We start from the raw sequence: 21,170 nt of genomic DNA, 5'->3' as shown, positions 1-21,170 counted from the left end.
GGGCTTCAACAGGATGCTACTCAGCAAGCCCTCAGGGAAACACACCAGCTCAGCTGGGTCCCAGGCCGGCTCACAGTGGCTCCTCTCTTCAGGCAGTCCCATGTGAAACAGGCAAAAGACTTGAACAGAGCCTTTGCAAAAGAAGATGGACAGATGGCCAACAGCACGAGGGCTTAGCATTGCCACTCATCACGGCAATGCCCATTCCAACCACAGTGAAAAGCTAACCCGCAGCAGAAAGGCTGAAATTCAGGAGGGACAATCCCGAACGTTGGCAAGGAGGTAGAGCCAGCACGACTCTGACAACTAGTTTGCAGGAATGTAAAATGGTTCAACCACTTAGGAAAACAGAATGACGGTGTCTTAAATACCTAATTATATACCTACTCTATGACTCAGCAATTCCTCTTAGCTATTTAGCCAAGAGAAATGAAGACATATGCTCGCTCAAAAAAATTGTACAAGAATGTTTATAGCAGCTTTCTTCATAATAACCCCAAACTGGAAATGGCCCAAGTGGCCATCAACAGGAGAGTGGATAGAGCGTGGGGTAGCTAGACAGTGGGATACTGTTCCGCAGTAAAAGAGGCACAAACAGGGGCACAGGGGTGGCTCATTCAGTGAAGTGTCTGCCTTGGGCTCAGGTCATGATCCCAGGCTCCTGGGATCGAGTCCCATATCTGGCTCCCTGCTCAGTGGGAAGCCTGCTTCTCCCTCTGCCTGCTGCTTCCCTCTGCTTGTGCTCTCACTCTCTTTCTCTCTCTCTGACAAATAAGTAAATAAAATCTTTTATTTTTTTTCTTTTTTTAAAAAGCACAGGGGCACTTGGGTGGCTCAGTGGGTTAAAGCCTCTGCCTTCGGCTTGGGTCATGGTCCCAGGGTCCTGGGATCAAGCCCTGAGTCTGGCTCTCTGCTCAGCGGGGAGCCTGCTTCCCTCTCTCTCTGCCTGCCTCTCTGCCTACTTGTGATCTCTGTCAAATAAATAAAATCTTAAAAAAAAATTAAAAATAAAATTTAAAAAGGCACAAACAATGATGCAGAGAACAACAGGATGAATCTCATAAACGTTATGTTAATGGAAGAAGCCAAATGAAAAAGAATTTGTCCCAATGACATGAAGGTCTCGGAGAGGCTAGCCAAAGCTCAGGGCAGCCTCAAATATCGAAGAGTCATTTGAACCAAAATATTAGTAGCCCTGAGGTTGAGATCCCTCAACAGAACTAACTCATGGTGGGGAAAAATCAGAGCCGTGGTCGTCTCTGGGAGCTGGAGACAGGGATTGCCTGAGGCTGGGCAAGAAGGAATTTTCTAGGCTGATGTTAATGTCTCATATTTTGACAGCAATTTGGGTTACACAAATGCATGCATCTGTCAAAATTCAGCAAACATATGCTGAACATTTTTGCATTTCATCGTAAAGTTTACATGAAGAGAGAAACCAGGGAAAAAATTGAAGTTTAATTAATGGCATGCATGCTTCAGTGTGGGAGGGGGCGGTCTCATGGATGCCCAGTTCCCCTTGAAAGACAGTTAAGAAAGAAGACGGTTGGATGGATGGATGGATGGGTGAAAGGAAGGATGGACAGATAGATACACCTAGTTCATTCTTTTCTTAAATTCTTTCTATTCAAGTAACTGATGTGGTTTCTTTCTCAACGTGGACCTTCACATGCCCTGAGCAGCTATTCTAAAAAGCATATATGATCAGGCCACTTCACTGCTTAAAACCTTTTAACTGCTCCCCATCTCCAGCCAGATAAACTTCTTAGCCTGTCATCTAAGGTTCTTCACCATCCAAACACTTCTTACTACCCTAAATTGTCATCACAGTCAGCAACTGGCTATTTCATGAACACACTTCAAGCTTTCCTACCACGCCCTCATACACTCAGGTGACTCTGCACACCTTCTCTTTACTTGGAATATCTTCCCACCTTCTCCTCCTGCTAAACTACTCTAAGCGTCAGTCAACTTCTCTTTGAAACCTTCCTTGATTTCCCGAGGCAGAGAAAAAGACCACCTCATTTGGGCTTCCCCAGTGCCTTCCCAGAGCACTCATCCTACCAGCTGCTGTTGGCATAACTGTTTCCCTCCCAGACTAGGACCTGCTCAGGGGTAGGGATCCATCCCCATTCCTTCCTGAATCCTATGAGCCTAGAACATTGCCTGGCACTGGGTGAAGTTCAATCCATATTTGTTGCATGAAAAACATAGAGGAACAGACCCGCTCTACAATGGCAAAGAGAAGTCGTATCTGAAGTTTAACAAACACAGTTAACATTTTAAAAACTTAAGTTCTAGGGTGCTTGGTGGCTCAGTTGGTTAAGCATCTGCCTTCGGCTCAGATCATGATACCAGGGTCCTGGGATCGAGCCCCACGTTGGGCTCCCTGCTCAGCGGAGAGCCTGCTTCTCCCTCTCCCTCTGTGGCTCCTCCTGCTTGTGCTCTCTCTCTGTCAAATGAATAAATACAAATCTATTAAAAATAATAAAAATAAAAACTTGGTTCCATTCCATTTTTGAAAAACATAAAAATTATTTAGTGAACATAATAGTCTGGGTCTTGTTTCTCTTTTTAAGCAGAGTTGGGCTCACTTTCTGCCTCTCTAACTGGCTTTAACAAGTTCATAAAAGTTCATCTGACAAGTTTATAGAAGTTCATCTCACAAATTCACAAAAGCCAGACTTGCCTCGATGGTCTCCCTGAGGGTCTAATCAGATTCCTTCAGGATCTGACGCACATTATTTTTAATGATAGTAACTTTATTCTTGTTTTATTATTGAAATCATACATTCTTTTATGTAAAAACCATGGTAAGTAAAAAAGACAAGAGACACATAAAGAAGAAACCCAAAATTCATTTAAACCCACCACTCAGAGGCACCAGGGTGGCTCAGTTGGTTGAGCATCAGACTCTTGGTTTCTGCTCAGGTCATGATCTCAGGGTTGTGAGATCGAGCCCCACACAGGGCTCCATGCGCAGCACAGAGTCTGCTGGAGATTCTCTCCCTCTCCTCGCTCTCCACCTCTCACTGCTCCCAGGGTCTCTCTAAAATAAATAAATAAAATCTGAAAAAAAAAAAAAAAAAAAAAAAAAAACCCTACCACCCCAAAATAACCACTGTTAGCATTTGGTAAACCAAATGTACCAGTAAGAACCCAAGCTGGTGCCTCGTTTAAAAACGATCCAATGCTTTTTATTTTTTTATGATTTCAGACTGTCCTGCCTGGTTGCTGAGCCTGGGCACACAGACAGAAGAACCCGTGGTGAACAGCCACCCCAGTCACAGGACGCAAGTCCCAGCTCTGAAATCCGCAGGGCTCCTCTAAGCGGGAGTTCCAACGAAAAACAGCAACAGTGGGAAAATATCTGGAGGGTAGTAAAATGACAAAGAGCCCAATGAACACATTTTAAAAGTACATTCACATTTGAAAAACAGAGTTATTAAATTAGCAAGAGGGAACACATTAGACAGGGCAGAGCTGAGTTTCCAAATGTCTTGCTGGAAATAATTAACTTCTGGCGGCAGGCGCGGAGTACGTTCCCGGCAAGTGGGAGGTGGCTCTGGGGCTGGAAACTGGAAGGTGGCCCTGGGGAAGGGCTGTGCGCGCTGAGGGTGGGGGAGGGGCGGGCCCAGGTGGCTCCCAGCATCGCGAGGCATTTGGGCAGAACAGTAAGAGCAGAACTGGCTGGGAGATCTGGGCCAGTATCTGCTCTCCCACCTACCCGCGGTTAGTGTTGCCAGCACGTTTCTTAACTTCCCCACGCCTTGGTTTTCCCATGCGGCAAACACAGATAATCTAGACTGCTACTTCATTGGATAGTGGTGACCAATATACAGAAGGTTGCAGAGGAATTAGCAGGCTGTGGTGAACACCCAAGGCTTACAGGGGAGTGCTGTGGTTGCTCCTATCATGAATGAGACAGAACAAGGGCAGGCAAGCGTCCAGGAGGTTTGCAGCTGATGCTGGAGAAGGAAGGGACTGAGGACCACGCAGCTCACCAAAATGACTTGGAATCTTAGAACGAGGCTCTTGCTGATTCACTGTAGGCAAGAAATTATGTGGTGAGGTTCAAAGCCGCAAAGCTAGCTCAAGAGCCTCTGGGGAAATAGATTGATCCTGGTGAACTAGTCAGCGATTGCTGCAGTATTGCTGGATAACAACCATCCCCAAGTTCAGGGGCTTACAGCCAGTGAGGGTTTGTGTCTTGGGTTGGTTTGGTTTGCTTTGCTTAGGGGTCTGCAGATGGGCTGGTACGGCTCTGCGCTGGTCCCCAGGGCCTTGCCAGGCCTGCTCCCTGCATCTTATTCTGTTGGCCCTGGCCTGTGGGCAGTGGCTACCCAGTATGTGTCCTTTTCAAGTCAACAGACAGCAAGGGCCACCCCCCCCAACCTGAGAAGCACACAGGTGATCTCTGCCGACATTTCATTGGCCAAAGCAAATCATGTGGCCAAGCCTGGGGTCAGCAGGGAAAGGACGTTACACTGCCCTGGGGTGGGAGAGGACAGAGCAGGGAAGGAAGACTTGGTGAACAACACAGCAGTCAGTCTCTCCCAGCCGAAAGAAGCAGCCCCATGGACCAGGAGGTGTCTGGGTGTCTGGGTGTCTGGGTCCCCGGAGCTGGCGGCACCAAGTGCCAATGCAATGATGATGCTGGCACGTGGGGCTCCCTGGATACTGAACACAGACTCAGCTGTCTCGCTGCCGGCAGGCAGGCTCTTCAGCCCGTGCTCTCTTCCTTCTGAGGAACAGCATGTTGTGGATCTAGCTCCGCTCACTCGCTCTCTTGTGCCTCCTGAGAGGGGCCTCTGCAAAGCAAATGTCAGTTGCTCTGGGTCCAGCACAGTTCTGGTGATGGGAAATTGATCAAGATACAGAATCCAGGGATGCTAAGTCAGAGGAAGGGGGACGTGGCAAGGTTTGGGGAAGCCCATACCTTCCATCGGCAAGGTCTTAGGATGGAGGAAAAAGAGCCTGGAAGACAGGACTCTGGAAGTCTAGGGCTCGTTCTGGAGCCATCTGGCATGATCTCTGGCAGAGTGCTTGGCCTCGCATTTCTCTCCATGGGCCACCTGCTTTGGAATCACTGGGGAAGCTGGTTAAAGACACAGGTTCTTTAGTAGCCCTAGCTGGTACTAACCAGGATCCTAGGGTCAGAGCAGCGGCTGTGTGGGTCACGGCATCTCCAGAGGGTTCTGAGAACCTCAGCCAGTCTCTCAGGACCCAGGAGTTTTGAGCTTAAAAGCAGGGAAGAGAGGGGCACCTGGCTGGCTCAGTCGGTGTAGCCTGTGACTCTTGATCTCGGGGTTGTGAGTTTGAGCCCCTCGTTGGGTGTACAGATTGCTTTTTTAAAAAATCATTGTAAAAGAAAACAAGCAGGGAGGAGAAACAGATGCTTGCTCTCTGGTTTTATGTGCTAATTCCTTTTCCAGCATTCCGTGGTGCTAGCCATGATGTTAAGCCCCCACTAAACTGAGCTACTACCCATTTTACAGACGTGGAGAAGGAGGGGAAGGTGGCGCTGCTGGCGCTTCGAGGCCAGCCAGCTGGTCCTGTGGAACCCTTGGCTTCTCCGTTCTTCTGGAAGCCCTTCCTCCCAAGTGCTTCGATCCAAACCCATCCTTCCTGGCCCACAGGAGGCAAGATATAGGGAACTGTCAAGACATTTATCAGTGTTTACTGTCCCTTGAGTTCTTTGCTGACTGCATTATGCACATTGTCTCTTTTAGTCCTGTAAGGATCCAGTGAGATAGTTAATGAGGAGGAAAATAATGTGCAAAGAGATGGAGCGACTTGCTCAATGTCACACAACTCCCAGCAGTGGGCTGCGACAGCCTTGGAGCGTCTTGTCCCCAACCTTAACCCTATACCTGAGCGCCTCTCCTGGTCCCAGTGGCGAGAAGGGGGAGGACGATGAACCTTCTCCATTGGGCTTTCTGCTCCAAGACCCAGAAGAGAAAACTCAGACATGCCTCTTAGTGCTTTATCTCTTTCCCCACCATACATCACACACATGCACACATACACTCACCGGCAACCCACACCAGCGCACACAGCAGCCGTGTTGGGCGGGGGACAGTGAGTTTGGGCTTTGCTGCTGCCACTGCTTTGCTCAGAAAGCTGGGAGCCTGCTGAAAGTGTCGGCTGGCTTGGCAAAGAGGAAACTGCTCACAGGGTGGTTCTCGTGGGTGGGAAGAGGGATCAGGCTGTGCCAGACACCAGGATCCTGCTGAGACCCAAAGAAGCTGTGTGGGGGGAAGGGAGAGAAGAGAGGGAAGATGAGGGCAAGGAGCTGCCCTTGGTCCCCTCCGGGGCACACAGCGAAGTTACAGCTCTGGCAGGCAGCATCTGGGCGCCTGTGGGAGGTGAGTAATGGGTCATAAATAATGCATCAGGGTAAGGCAGGGGGCAGCTGAAGGAGGAGAGAGACTCTGGACTTGGAGCCAGGAGACAGGGGCGGGAAGCCCACCCTTGCCTCGAAAGGCTGGGTGCCTTCCTCTCGTGAGCTCTGCTTCCCACAGTGTAAGCCTAGGGCACTAATCCTGATGCCCACCCACTGGGAGGACAGCGAGACAGAATGTGTGCAAACAGAAAGGTCTGTTCCAAATGGGAGGCAGTGTTCCTGCTATTACAGTTATTATGACTTCTAGAGAGGCAGGAGGTCGCAGTGGGCTGTAACAGAGACTCTGAAGCCACACTGCCATTCTTCAGTCCCAGTCACTGGCTGTGTGAGCAGGCACGTGACTTTGCCTGTCTAGGCCTCAGTTTCCCAATCTGTAAAATGGTTCCCCTAGAAGGACGCTCGTGTTCCCCTAGAAGGACGCTCCTGCAGCCCCAACCAACCCAGCCAGCTTTGTCTCAGGATCGAACTCTAACCCATCTTCAGACTTGCGACCTTCCAATTAACTTAAGCCTCTGATGTAATAAACCCAAAATACAAAAAAAAAAAAGCACTTCACGTGTCTTTTCAGATAGGACGTGCGATGCTTACGGTCATAAACCAATTCAGTTCAACGGTCATAGAGTAAACGACCCCCAGGTGCGGCCCGGTGTCGGGAGGGACTAGGCCAAGTTTTGATTGCTGCTGGGAATGCTGAGTACATTCAGGGCTTAAGGCCACACAGATGTATTTCCTTACAGATCTCCAGGTCCAAAGTCTGAAATGGGTCTCACTGGGCCAAATTCAAGGTGTCCGCAGGGCTGCATTCTTCTTGGAGGCTTTAGGGGAGTATCCACTTCCTTGATTTTTCCAGCTTGTGGAGACTGCCTGCTTCCCCTGGCTTGTGGCCTTCCTGCAGCGGCGCTTGCAGGCCACATCCTTCTCCTACCACCATCTCTGCTCTCTCCCGCCTCTCCTCCATGTTGAAGGACCCTTGTCATCACATCTTGACCCCTCAGAAAATGCAGGATAATCTTTCTATGTTAAAATCAGGTGATCAGCAACTTCATCTCACCTGCTACCTTTGTTCCCTTCCGCCAAGTAATGCGACCTATCCCCGGGCTCCCGGGATCAGGACGCGGACCCATCGGGATGTGGGGGATCGGTCTGTCTACCGCAGATACTAGCATTTGTGGGTTGTCTATGGTAAGCTCAGCACCGGGTGGGTGGCTTACAAACATTCACTCCCTCTCTTATTTCTTCAACAATATTGGCATATGAGGCCCAATGCCGGAGGCTAAAGCTGAGCAGCCAGTGAGACACAGTCCCTGCCCTCAGGAAGCTCACAATACAGGGCAGAGAGGGACCCGCGCACTCATGTACGGGCTTTAGGGAGGGTGTTTGAGTCATTTACTTCATGTGTCCACACCTGTTTCTTCCTGTGTAAAATCAGAAAATTAGTCTATGGCCATACCACCCTCAACATGCTGGATCTTGTCTGGTCTCAGAAAAATGGAGTGGCAACTCTCTCTCCAAATGTTGGGAGAATCAAATGAGATAGCATATGTACCTACCCTCTTAGAAGTATGCCTCCCACACAGTAGGGGCTTAATGAATGGTAAATTATTAATATTGGTATATTATTATTAAGCATGTGGTATGATGGGCAACAAAGGAGGGGAGTCAGGGAATCATGGAGTCACATGAGGTCCAAATTGACACCCCAGGGATAAACAGGATTAGCTAGGGGAAGTATAGGAAGTGAAAGAAAGGGTCCCCAAGGAGAGAGAGTGCATGTGCAAAGGCCCTGTGGTGAACAGGACCCTCAATCCTCATGAGACCCTCATACCACCCCAGGTCTCTTGCCGCTATGTATGTATAGGAGTTGTGCTCCCTCCCCAAAGGTCCAGAAGCCATAGGGATCCCCTGGATTCTTAGCATCTAGCTCCAAGGTGGCTGGATGATTCACTATACATACTTTACTCATCACAAGGATCCTCACTGTTGTCCCACTGTTTGGCCTGGAGCCACAAAATCTGGCATCCTAACAGCCACTAACCAGTGGGCCCCAACAAGGTGCCAGGTCCTGGACCAGGTCTTCTTCAGTTCACAACTTCTCTCCTCATGGCTTTATAGTTAGATGCATGTGCAATGAAGAGGAAACTTGCCTAATGTCATGCAGGGAATAGATGGGGGAACCCAAGGCTGTCTGACTCCCCATCAGGAGGGCCACACAGGCCAGCAGCCCAGGCTTTGATGGCTCAGCCCCAGGCACGGAGGCCGGACAGAGGAAAACGGGCTGAGGCAGAAACTTTTGAAAAATAGCTAGTTTACCCTAGATTCAACTTAGGGGGGGCCAGAGCCTGGGGTGAAGGCCAGGGCAGAGGCCAGGGCATTTGTTAAAAAGAACACACTCCTCTCTTTCCCAGGATAAGTTGCAACAGCAGCAAGCCCCAAGATCGGAAAGGAGACCCTGGCTTGGACACTTAAGGGAGAGTCCCAGCCTGCCCCCCCCCCCCCTCAGCAGAGCCTGGCCTTTCCCAAGGGCAGGGACAGCTGATCTCAAGCTAGTGCAGGAGCCAGAGGGAGCCTCTCAGTTCTCTGTTCTTTACCTTGGGACAAAGCTGGATGGACTAAAGGGAAAAAATGCACGTGGGGGGTTCCTGGTCTGGGGCAGTGGCTCCTGACCCCTCGTCCTCAAAGCTAGCAAACTTGGGCCACCTGTTTTCTCTTGGGGACCCCTGACCTGTATCACATCATGATATCCAGCCTACCTTCTTGGAGTTAAACTACTGGCATCTGTGCAGTTAGGGTTCAGCTCAGCAGGCCTGGGTTGCTCAGATCCTGCACATTCTAAAGACAGTACTTGCCTTCCCTCCCACTCCTGGGAGGTAGATAACCTCTGAGCCTCTGGAATGTTCTAATTGCAGCTTGGGTACGTCTGGGGCCATGGGCCACACTGTATGGGTTTGCCCAGGTGGGTGACAGTAATAATATGACTTATGGAGAATGCTGGTTTGGGATCACTGAAGGCCCTGGGCCCTGCTGCATAGGTGGACCTCTTGGGGTCCAGAGACAGATCGGCTAAGCTCAGTCACACTGGTGCTGCGTTCTTATGGGACCAATAAAACTCTGGACACCAAGGCTCAGGTGAGCCTGCCCGACTAGTCCTCTGCACATGTTCTTGCTCCTGGCACCTAAAGTAAGCCTGTCCCGTGTGACTCCACTGGCTGGGGGGTGCCCCTGGAAACTCCGCACGCTGCTCCTGCACGTTTCCTCTCTGCTGATGTGGCTCCGTGTCGTATTGTGAAAATAAGTGGTAACGGTGAGGGGTGATGGCTTTTCTGAGTTCTGGGAGTTCTCTGTGCAAATCGCTGAGCGCGAGGGTAGCCTTGGGGACCCTGGTTACTTCCTCAGTTTCTAGCCTCTGGTCATTATGGGGCGGAGGACTCTGCGGGACACCATGGCCTGGAGAGGGGAGGCCACCCACCCCTCCCCACCGCGGGCGGTCCAGCCACAGGGCCAAGTCCTCCCCAGGTGTAGGAATGGCACCTGTCTTGATTAACTCAAGCCTGGGTGGGGCTGGGACAATGACACTGCAGAAAGGGGGCCACTTCTCCCCAGAACTTTGGGACAGAGGCTCTTCCAGCCACATGTGTCCTCTTTGGAAAGAAAAATGACACTGCCTCCCCCAGAGAGAGCATCTCAGCTTTCGTCTGCTTCCTGCCAGACTCCGGTCTATCTGGAGCTCCCTGGAGCCCGCAGGAAATCTGCTTCCTTCTGCCCCTTAGGGTTCCCCTGACCCCTAGAGCTGGATAGAGGACAGCCTGGATGGCCACCCCACCAGCAGGGCTGCCTTTCCCTAGAACAATTCCTACCCTTGAGGGAAACTGAGGCAAGCTCAACTAGGCCAAACTTTGCTCTGGTCCTTGTGACAAACTAAAAACATTGGTTCCTGAGATTGGGGCCAAATAGCTTACCCCCAGGCCTGCCTCGGTTTTTTCTTTTTTTAAGTTGCTATTTGAAATGATTATAGATTTATAGGAAGTTGCAAAAAAGTACATGAAGTTGCAAAAGGAAAGGTCCTGTGTATTCTTCACTCAGCATTCTGCAATGGTAATATTTTACAAGATCAAAACCTCTGGCTTTAAAATGATACTGGCACAATCAGGAAAGTGAGTTCATCAGTTTCACTGAATGCCCCCCAAAACTTGCACAGGTGTGAAGACAATGAGGGCTTTTAGGCATGCCTTGTCCCCCGTCTGAGGATGGATGGGTTGGCATTGGCAGAAGACAGAGACCAAGTAGCCAGGCAAAACGAGGCTGCAGAGTGACCTTAGGAGGTCATCCAAGAGATGTGGGCAAAGCTGTCTTTGGGAGGATTGGGATTGCTTGCAACAAGCTTTCAATAATGAAAACTTGCTAACATCCTGAATGCCTGGTGATTGAGACTGGCCAAGGAGATAATGACACTCCCACACAGTAAAGATAATATAGCTATTGTGATTACGTTGTAGAAGAATAACTTTTATCCGGGTAAATGTTCATGATATACTGGCAAGGGGAAAAAAGAGCAGCAAAAATAATACAGGCAGTATGATTCTTTGGGGGATAACACACACACACACACACACACACACACACACAAACTGCTGAAGGATATCAACCCCCAAGATATTAACATGTTAACACTGGTTATCTTTAGACAATGGCATTATGAGAGATTTTAATTTTCCTTCTGCATCTTATAAGTTTTATTAGAATTTTTAATTAGAATTCTTAAATTCTATTAGGACTACTAGAATTTTTAAATAATATTGCCAGATCCACCCTTTGTCTTGACGTAGCACAAACTCAGGCTCTGTGTGTCTGGTGAGACTTCCGGTGGGGGGTGGGGTGGGGAGGGGTCCTGCTGCCCTCTGGGGTGGGGGAGGAGATGGTAGGGTGTCCAGAGTTACCTGGAGAGCAAGAACTGGTCCTGCAGGAGTGGGTCTTTGCATGCAGGGAAGAAAGGGGGCAGCAACATTGCCAGTGCGTGGTCCAGGGTGTCCCAGGAGCAGGGAGCAGGTAATCTGGTGCCCGCTGAAATTCCAGATCCAGGCTGAGGCCTGACACTCACTCTCACCCACTTCCTGGTTCTTTACCTTCTGCTCACACACACCCTGCATTCTCGACCTCCTTTCAGGAACTCCTGGCAGGGTTGAGCTCTGAGCCTCCCTGAGCTTTGTGGAATGCCTGGCTGACCTAATGGAGGAAGGATGGGTGGTGTCTCCCCCATCATCCCTTTTCCTATCTCCATCCGCTGACCTTCCACCTCTCAGATGCCTCTTCCTCCAGGAGGCTCTTGCTGACTCCTGCAGGCCCCCACCATACTGCATGCTAACCTCAATCACGCATGTTAGCAGAGTTGGCCTAGTACCTAGATTATGGGACTCTAAGCTGGTTTCCTCCATCAGTGCATAAACCTGATCTGCTCTGGTTCCCCAGTGCACTCCACAGCACAGGTCTTGGCACCAAAGAGGCACTCAACCAACCCCATAAAAGAAGAGAAAGGATCCACTCTTCTCCCCCTGAGGCCCTTTGGCTCACAGTGAGTGGAGAGTGTGAGTGGGGGGTGGGGGTGGTTCCTGCCTCACCCTCCCTGCCAAGAGAGCAAGCTTCCGTGGCCCCAGGCTCTTCTGTGCCTCCGACCCCACCTGCTAGTTCTTTTACTTTACTTTCTACTTGCTCCAGTCATGGTCACGAGGGGACTGGAGAGGAATGGTGACTCAGCCCAATTCATCACCACAATGGAAAAACCCAGTCACCTGTCCTCCTGGCAACAGGACCGGAGCTGCCTCTGCGTCTGGAAGGGCAGCAAGCCATACTGCTTTCAAGGTCCTTTCGTCTTTCACCTGCTGAAAAATCAAAGACTTGAAATATGGAGGCGCACCACCGTGGACACTGTAGACCTGCAGCACCGTGAATCTCAGCAACCTGAGCTGCTGTGTTCCCCACACGGTGGCCTCATCGCGGCTTCACATGTGCCCTGTGGTCGGAAGCGCACACCGTCCGGCTTTTGGCCACCAGCACCTGAGTTGCCCTTCCTACAAGGCAGAGCCCACCTCCTTCGAGAGGATCACAGAGCGTCTTCTCCCAGCCTCCCTTGCAGCTTTGGCAGACGACCTGCTCTGGGCGCCTCCGATCAGACATGCGCATGCTTGACCATGATTTAGACATGAATGGCACAAGGAAGACAAGGCCACACGGGAGACCATGCTGACGAGGACACAGAAGCAGCGGCAGCAGCACTTGAGGCTTCAGAGGCAGCCATGGTCCCGCTTGGATGGAGTGCCTGGTGTCCTTGCCCATGGGCAGTGCCAACTGCAGCAGCTGTGCCCACGGATGGCAGTGGTGGCTTTGACACACCAGACCAATGCTGCTGCATTGGGCCAGAGCTGCCTGCCCTCCTTTTGGCAAAGGCTATTCTGCTTCAACTGGCCATCGTCAGGCTCTATTTGCTGCAGCTGCCGAGACTGCTGCATTAGCTGGAATTTCCAGATGGGGAAACAAGACTCAGAGGCATCTTCAGAAAGGCTGTGTCTCGTCTCCAGCAAGGTGCAGGCTGCTCTCCTGCCCATTTTACAGATGGCAGAGGGGAAGTCCAGCAAAGGCAGTGACTCAGGCAACACCTTTCAGGTCCTTAGGAGCAAGGCCAGGGGATGCGTCTTAAAGGCCCCAGTCCCAGCCACCAGCTTGGCTCTCTGCCGGGCTCTGCCCTCCTCTGTTCAAAGCCCTGCCATCTGGCCCGTCCTCAAACAGCACTGCCTCCGGCACAGGGTGTTAAAGATGAAGGGAGCCCAAGAGCAGAAGGGACTGAGAGCTGGCCCTTCTGCTGACTCAGCAGGGACTCCTCCTTTCCTGGCATGACTACCATCCCATCCAGAAGGGGCCGGGGCCCCCTCTACTTGCTGGTTCCCCAAGTTAAGCACCTATGCTTGGTGCAACAGCCCCTCGCCCCAGGGGTGGGGAGTAGGGGTTCTTGCAATTATATTTCTTCACCATCGATTAAGTATCCACTTTTAAGGGTTCAAACCTGTAACCTACCCCACCTGGGGTTCATGAATTACCTGAGCCTCCTGGATCGTGTGTCCCAGTTCAAGGCCATGGCAGATGCCATTCTGCATACAGACAGACATGTTATAGTGTCAACGCTTTTGTTAGGCAGCACTGAGACCCTCCTGGGGCCTGTGTTCCCTTCAAGGAATTCAGAACAGGCCCCATGAATTATGTTACTAGAATATCCACAGTGAGGTTTGTTTGATGACTAGGTGTGAATTTATTAAAAAGGGCAGAACTCAGGGTAGCCTGAATCTCTAATACAATCATAACAATTTAATCATCAATAACAGCAACTATTCAGTGATCACTTAAACCACGTGTCAGACCCCACATTAAGCATTTTCTTCATGAGCCATCATTTAACTCTTTTTTAAAGATTTTTAAAAATTTATTTGACACACAGAGAGAGCACAAGCAGGAGGAGTGGCAGGCAGAAGGAGAAGAAGTCCTCCCACTGAGCGGGGAGCTCAACGCGGGACTCCATCCCAGGACCCTGGGATCATGACCTGAGCCAAAGGTAGAAGCTTAACTGACTGAGCCACCCAGGCGCCCCCCCCCATTAATTAATTGTTACAAGAACCCTCTGAAAGTTCATCACCCCAATTTCAGAATATGGCACGAAAGCTCAGAGAGGGTGAGTAGTTTGCTGGACATCACACAGCCAGGAAATTAACCACCCAGCCTGTGCTCTTAAGGACTGGCTCCAGACTTGTATATATAGAACCACAGTCTCCTGGATGTTTTGGTCACACAGGGCCACTCTGTCACCACTGACATCACCCATCCCCTTCACAAAAGTGGAAGGTGAGAGGCAGGGATTTCCCCAAGGTGAGCCCCAGGGCTGTAAGGAGAACCCAAGTTTGCTGCCTTCCATGTGATTCTTATACTGTACCCCAAGCAGGAGCATGCACCCCATCTCAGGCGGCCAAGTCTTACCGGTTTCTTCAAGGCAGAAGAGTCAGTTCAATGCCCTGGCAGACTTCAACATAGCCTGGAGCTGAGGGAAAGCCATGACCTTAGCCCAAGCCAGCCCAGACGAAGGGGAGGACGTGCTGTAGGATCTTCTTGACCTCCCACCCAATGTCATCCTGGATCTCCCGGATGACTGCTCCAACTCACTGGCTCTGCAAAAAAATAGGCTGGAATCCCGGAGAAGGCAGATCCCTGAGCAAGGTCACCAGCAGGGCCTCAATAGAGCTACCTTGCCGTCTCCACAAGCACTGTTCTGGGCTGTCTTGACCAAGTAAATTCATTCAGGTCATTAGATTTCCATTCTCCCTACAGTTGGACTCCATCTAGGGGCTTTGGCGCGGCCTCATTTGGGGTGACAGGTGAGAGCAACGTCACTGGGTCAGACCAGAGTCAGCCTGAGGAAGACAGGGCTGGGCCAGTTCCCCTCCCTGAGGAGAACAGAGACGCTGACACTCTGAGCGGGACCCTGGGGGCCCAGAACACCTTTACCGGGAGACCATCACCCCCCACGAGTTCCCCCAAGGAAACCCTGGGGCTCTGAAAACTGGACAAGGCCCCCCAGGGCTTTTCCCGATCGGCTCCCAGGAGGCGGCGGGTGGGGCCAAGCCGCCGGGGCTGACGGAGGCTGCTGTCCCCACCGGCTGTCCAGGCTTCCCCTCGGGAATCTAAACAAAGACGGACAGAAGGTCTCCCCCCTTCCCCGAAGCCCGACGCCGCGCGACCGCAGGGGGACAAGCGGGGTGCGCGGGTGGGGGCCTTCCACCGCACCCCGCGGGCACTCAGCGGCGGGGCCCCTACCCCCCGGACGCCCGTTGGGCGCTCCCGCCACCGCAGGAGGTGGAAGCCCAGCGCCCCGGACCGCCTGGGGCGCGGCCAGCCCGCGGGACCCAGGCAGCCGGCGGGGCGCCCACGCCCGCCACACCCACGTGGGCACGCCCCCCGCGGCGCACCGCCCCCAGCCCGGCCCCCGCCCCCCGCAGCGGCAGCTCGGCGGAGGGGCTCCCGGCTGCCCGCACCTGCACCCGCGCGTTGGCGGCCCCGGCGCCGAGGCCCCGCTCCCCGCCTGCGCGTCTGTCTCGCTCATATCACCCTCGGTGAGTCGGCGGCGCCCTCGGCTCTTCTCCCCCACTCCCCCCTTGCCGCGGCGGCTGAGGCCAGTCCACCCACCCGGAGCCTCCTCCCCGCGCGCCCCTTCGCTCCCGCCACGTTTTGCTTACGAGGGTGGCGCCCCCTCCCTCCTTTCCCGCCAGGCTTGGGGACCCCCCGGGTGTCGCGGTGGGGGAGGAGCGGGCGGCAAGTCCTCTTTGTTAGGGCTACAGGCGCCGGGGCCCCCCGCCCGCCGCCGCCGGGAGTGTCACCCGCACCCACCCCGCGCGCTCCCTCCGCCTCCCGGAGCTTACCCCGACCAGGTGGCGGCGCGCGCCTTTTAGGGGTGCGCGGTCGTGCAATTGGTGGATTTTTTTAACCCGTTTTGGAGGGAGGGGGAGCGCGGCGAGGAGGGGGGGGGCGGCGAGAGCGCTCCTGGCTCCCGGCAGCTCCGCCTGCCTCGCTCCTGGCTCTCCTGCTGCTCCGCTCCTCGCCTCCCGCGCTCCTCTCCCGGCCCGGCCGAGCGCGCTCCCCGACGCCGCAGCGCGGAGATGAAGGTGCTGGGACACAAGATCGAACTGCTGACAGGTACCGCCGGCTCTGCCCGCGGCCGCCCCGGAGCGCGGCCCTCGCCGCCGGCTACTTTCTGAGTTGGAGCGGGAGCCCCGCGCGCCGGCCGGGGTTTGGGGCGGCTCCGGCTCAAGCCGGAGGAGGGGGTGCGGTTGCCAGCTGATTCCGAGCTTGTGCGCTGTCTGTTCCTGTGCGGAGCCCGGCGGCGGGAGAGGACGTGGGGCTGTGCTCTGCCTGGCTGTGCTCCAGCCCATGGGGCCGGCGTTTCGCCGGCCGGAGCGTGGGCCAGGGGAGTGGCCCCTTGGAGTCTCCGACTAGCCGAGCACTAGTCAGGTCATCGAAAGGGAGCTCAGAGCCCCTGCCTTCCAATCAGTGTCCCCTGTAAAAAAAAAAAAAAAGCTCTCTGGGCTCTCACCAGGACCCCTGCCAAAGGCCTCTTATTTCCTGCTCCGCCGCGACGATCTGAGCGCCTCTCCCTAGCAAGAGAAGTTTCTTCCTGGGAGTAGAGGCCAAGTGGTCTGGGAAGTGGGAAGCGAGATGGGACCGAGCTGGCGGGGACCTTGGGCCTTGGGGCCCCGTGGAAACCACCTCCAGGTTGCTGTGGCTGGAGATCAACAGAGGACGCTGGGTATGCCCAGAAGTGGAGGCAGAACAGAGAGCAGGGACAAGGGAGCTGGCATCTGGAAGGTGGGAGAGCTCTCCCAGGCATGAGGTCATAGAGACTCAGGCAGGGGGAAGGGGGCTAGAAAGGGAAACATCCTGGACCCCCCTGCCCCAGTCCCAGGGCCTGGATGGTGGAGGTGCTCAGTCAGTGTGTACTGGGGGGGGGGGGGGGGATCTGTGTCCTGTACCCGTCCTTTGGCACCTGGCAGGCTTTGGTTCCTGACCTCCAGGACTGAAACCGTCTGGTGCAAGAGAACAGAGCACAGGAACCCTGGTACAAGACAGCCAGGGGGCAGCAGTGTGGGGGGGCACTTGGGAAACAGGTTGGAGTCTGAGGTTGCTGGAGGGAAGCAGAGAGATTTGAGCACATGGCAGTGTTTGAACTGGACCCTAAAAGACCATTTCTGTTACTGGAGAGAGAGGTGGCATTCCAGGCTGCAGATGGAGAGACCTGCTCATACACAGGCCCTGGGAGTGATGCGGAGGGGCCGGCACAGGGGGAAGGAGGTCTGGTGCACTTTCCGGCTGTGAGTGAGAGCTAACTCACCTGCAGCTCACGACAGGCTCACAAGGGAAGCGCTGGAAAATCTGCCCAGGTGCTCAGCGGGGCCACCTCTGAGCCCAGTTAGCCACCGGTGCTGGCCCTCCCCTCCCTTATGAGCTTTTCCCTGTAGAGCTCACTTGAGGCCGGCCAGCCCACAGGACTTTAAAGGGAACCGCACAGGCCACTGCACTTGCTAATGCCCTTGAGGGAAGTTTTTACAAGCCCGTGGGTGTTGGAGCCCTACATGGAAGGCAGAACTTCTGGATCCTCCCCTTCCCGTCTTTGGCTTCAGAAGGGCCTGGAGGAAGAATGCTCTCAGGAGGCATGTGTGGGGGCTCCAGTGGGGGGTCCAGCTTTGGGGTCCCAGGGGCAGTGCGCTGTTACTCCTGAGTACTGGGGTCAGGGCCCCTCCCTCCCTCATCAGACAGGCTTGAGCGTTCTGGCAGACTCTGTAAGCCTCCTCCCCCGCCCTCCCTGCTGGCCAGCTGGAACAGGATCCCTTTAGGCACTATCACACTGTTGTTGTGGGTCACGGGCCCCCACCCTTGCATCTCTCACCAGGGCCTGAAAACCAGTGCATCCCTTCACTCTCTGCCTTGTGGTCTTTGCAGCCATTCCCCCAACCCCTTCCTGTCTTCTTCTTTGTCCCCCAGACAAGTGTTCAAATCCCAACCCCACTGCTCCCCAGCTTAACCTCTCTGACTTCAGGTTTCTCCTCTTAGAGATGGAACTTCTGACCCCTTCCTCTGAGAGTCGGCATGAGGCTCTCTGAGGTAGCACAGGTGAGGGGCCTCGCCCCAGTGGGCATCTCTGGGGCTTCATCTTCCTTCTGGTTCCTTAATCTTTGCTGTTCCTGTAATGGAGAGTTCCCCCCCACCTTCCCCTGGCTGGTTGGCCCCTAGGAAGTTAGGTTCTGTCCCTACTCCACCTTACCCTGTTCACCTGCATCTGTGAGATTTTGACCCGCCTCTTCCGTCGGATGATGAGCAGGTCAAGGTCAGCACAGTGCCCAGTTTATTGTGGAGGCATACAGCAAGTGCCCCATAATTGTCGGCGGAACCTGGGCACACCTAGCCTGTCCATCTGATATGTCTCCAGGATGTCTCCAGGATAATTTCTTAGAGACCTGTAACTCCCTGCCCCCCACATCAGCATTAGCGAATGATTCATTAAACCTGTTGGCCGAATGCCTACTTCTCCAGCTTGTTTATAGTTTTCACATTCTCCCCGTTTGTTAGTATGCCCATTTTCCCAGTGAGGTCAGTCCCTTCATACAGCTGGGAAGAGGGGGAGCTCAGCTGCGGCCCTGAGTCCTGAGTCATCCTGTGTGTTCAGACTGCCTGGCTTCGGGCCAGTCTCTGAGCTGCTCTACACTGCTCCCATCTGTAAAATGGGATCATCACAGCACCTACCTGCTTGTGTTCCTCAGCAGTGAGCTGTGAGAACAGGCATGAATGCTGAGGGCAGTGTCCGGCAGGCAGTCAGCAAATGGTAGTTGTAGGGCTGATGTCCCCAAGTTTTTTCCATGTCCTGGGGTCTTGTCTTCTGGAATGTTCCAGTTCTTTCTCTGGCTTCTCCACACAATCCTGATTGCCCTGAGGTGTGCCCCTGGGGGACTCTGCTAAGATCTCAGGTTCCTGTCACATGGGACAATTTGGGGCACAGCATCTGGAGTGACATCACAGCTCTGACATCAGATGCGGTAAGCCAGGTGCCCCTCTCCTGTGGGGTCAGGAAGGTGTCCGGAAGGTGTCACACGGAGCCTGAGCATGTCTATTTGTTGCAGAGAGAAGTGGGTGGTAGGGGCCGTTCTAGGAAGTCTCACGGAGGACCGATGCCCACGGTGACCAGCATTTTCCAGACATCCTCAGTGTCTTGACGGGTGGGGAGGGCAGGGATTTGGTGACCATAGAATGTAATGTCAGGCTCTCCTTTGTTTTTCTCAGCTCCTCAGAAAATTCTTAATTTCTCTGAGCCTCAGTCTCCTGGCCAGCAAAATGGGAATAGGGGCCGTCCCTCATGACCACCATGAAAAGGAGCCCAGGACGCTGCCAGGCCCACGCACAAACTTGCTACCGTTCTCGAAGGCAGACTCTCGGTGCCTTTTGTGGTGGGGGCAAGCGGGTCATCAATCTGCTTGCACAGAAGAAGGTGATGGCTCGTGTGCATTTGTTCGCAAACAGTATGCCTCCAGGGTGGCTTAGAGACCAGAGAGAGCTCTAACAGGGCGGATTTGGGACCCTAGTGTGTTCCCTTGGGAGCCTTGATATTGGATGCTGGAAGTGGCTTAAAAATGCCCAAATTTAATCACTTGATGTGTGATTAAAAAGCCAAACTTTTGCCTGTTCTGTCTGGAATTTCAGTGTCGTTTTAATGCATGGAATATGTAGTCCCACACAATTTCGTAGACGACCTTTAAATAGTGTTTGAGTCTTGGCAGGTGTGTTGACCCACATTTTACATGTGGGGGAAAATGAGAAGCATAGATTTATCCCAGGAGGCTGAAAATAGGATCCCCAAACCTCATCTCCTGTTCATCCATTTCAGCAAACGTCGTGGCTTCGCCGGCGGGGGGGGGGGGGGGCAGGGGAACTGCAAGGGTGGGTGCGGGGGACACCCAGACAGGTAAGGAGGCTAGTCTGCAGGCAGAAGAGACTTTAGAGTTGGCCCAGGGCCCCAGGTTGGGGGAGGGGCAACTTTTATGAAGGGCACTTGGCAGTGATGTATCAGAAGTTCAAACACATGTGTGATCTGTGACTCAGCAGTTGAATTTTTAGGAACAAATAAAGATGTGTGCAGAGGTGTTTGTTCAAGGATGTTTATCCTGTAGTTGTTTAGAGAAGAAGAAAAAAAAAACCGGAACAATGTAAGTGCCTAACAGCAGAGAGGATAAATGGATGCGAGTGCCGTCCTACCAGGGAAGCCCAGCAGCTGCAAATCATGCTACCTAAGGTGATTGGGCCACCTGAGCAGACGTTCCCTTACATTCCTAATGATAATGATAACAGTGATGACAGCTCACACCTGTACGGCACTTGGCACGTGCTGAGCCCAGCCCTGAGCACTTTCTGTGTATTCTAACAACCCTTGCAGGCATGCGCTATTATCTCCTTTTTAGAGCTAAGGCCGATGAGGCACAGAGAGGTTAAATAACTTGCCATAAGTCACACAGATGGCGAGTGGCTAGCTGGAATTTGAACCAGGTTATCTGGCTCCAGAGTCCCAAAATATGTTTCCAAACAGTGCAGGGGTTTTTTGTTTGTTTGTTTGTTTTTAGAAAAATCCCTCTTCAGCATGTTGATCAGCAGTGAAAAATGATGAAAGGGCATAAGGAAAAATGTCAACGGTGGTTTCCTCGGCAAGTAGGGATTCTATGTGCTTTTTACTTTTTTTTTTCTTTTCTGTGTCTCTGACTTTTCTCAGGGAATGTGTGTTACATGAAACTCGAGTTCTATTTTTAAAAACTAAAAATGAACAAACGCAGAGGGGAAAGTGCTAAATGCTGGGATTCTGATGAAATCAACCCAGTGGGAACTCAGAGGAAGAGCTGAAGTCCAGGGCTAGGGAGGGGGTGTTCTTGGAAAACTTGAGGGCAGAGCCGTCCTTCAAGGTGGATACTGAAGTCGGTTTTCCGTAAGTGCAGGGAGGAGAAAGCCACCAAAGTCACCCGGGGCACAGTGAACAGTCAGACGCACACAAGGACGGCCAGACCACGGCACGGGCGGGGGATGCGTTAGGTGAGTAACGGCTCCCAAAGATACTCAGATCCTAACCCCTAGATCCTAGAAATGTTACCTTCTAGGACAAGAGACTTTGCAGGTGTGATTCAGTTAAGGCACCTGAGATGGGGTC

The 21,170-nt window shown here is 53.0% G+C and overlaps 2 protein-coding genes across 22 annotated transcripts in view; one reads left to right on the top strand and one right to left on the bottom strand.

The window, feature by feature from the left end:
- Positions 1–3,062: 3,062 nt before the first annotated feature.
- LOC309853864 (uncharacterized protein) lies at positions 3,063–15,946 on the bottom strand. Of its 19 annotated transcripts, XM_082712398.1 has the most exons (7): positions 15,673–15,801; positions 14,603–14,850; positions 14,420–14,480; positions 13,492–13,618; positions 12,190–12,279; positions 4,528–4,811; positions 3,063–3,370 (listed from the first exon to the last, which is right to left on the bottom strand). In XM_082712398.1, the coding sequence occupies exons 4-7, from the start codon at positions 13,558–13,560 to the stop codon at positions 3,214–3,216; spliced, it is 600 nt and encodes a 199-aa protein (XP_082568524.1). In that variant the 5' UTR covers positions 13,561–13,618; positions 14,420–14,480; positions 14,603–14,850; positions 15,673–15,801; the 3' UTR covers positions 3,063–3,213. The 19 variants fall into 19 exon arrangements, 3 of the variants coding, with proteins under 3 accessions (XP_082568524.1, XP_082568525.1, XP_082568526.1); XR_014306004.1 differs by having other exon boundaries at positions 3,890–4,811; positions 14,420–14,850; XM_082712399.1 differs by having other exon boundaries at positions 12,190–12,276; positions 14,420–14,850.
- The window catches only part of NDRG4 (NDRG family member 4), a 40,777-nt gene continuing 35,030 nt past the window's right edge, over positions 15,424–21,170 (top strand). For 2 of the 3 annotated variants that reach the window (XM_082712392.1, XM_082712391.1), the window contains exon 1: positions 15,972–16,129. In XM_082712392.1, coding sequence (XP_082568518.1) covers positions 16,093–16,129 — 37 coding nt within the window. In that variant the 5' untranslated portion in view covers positions 15,972–16,092. Of the gene's footprint in view, positions 15,550–15,971; positions 16,130–21,170 lie in introns of those variants that run through there. The other variant, XM_082712394.1, reaches the window with a different exon arrangement.

This window comes from Mustela nivalis (assembly GCF_964662115.1).
Source record: "Mustela nivalis genome assembly, chromosome: 18".
Taxonomy (NCBI): domain Eukaryota; kingdom Metazoa; phylum Chordata; class Mammalia; order Carnivora; family Mustelidae; genus Mustela; species Mustela nivalis.
This window is presented reverse-complemented; position numbering and strand designations above follow the sequence as displayed.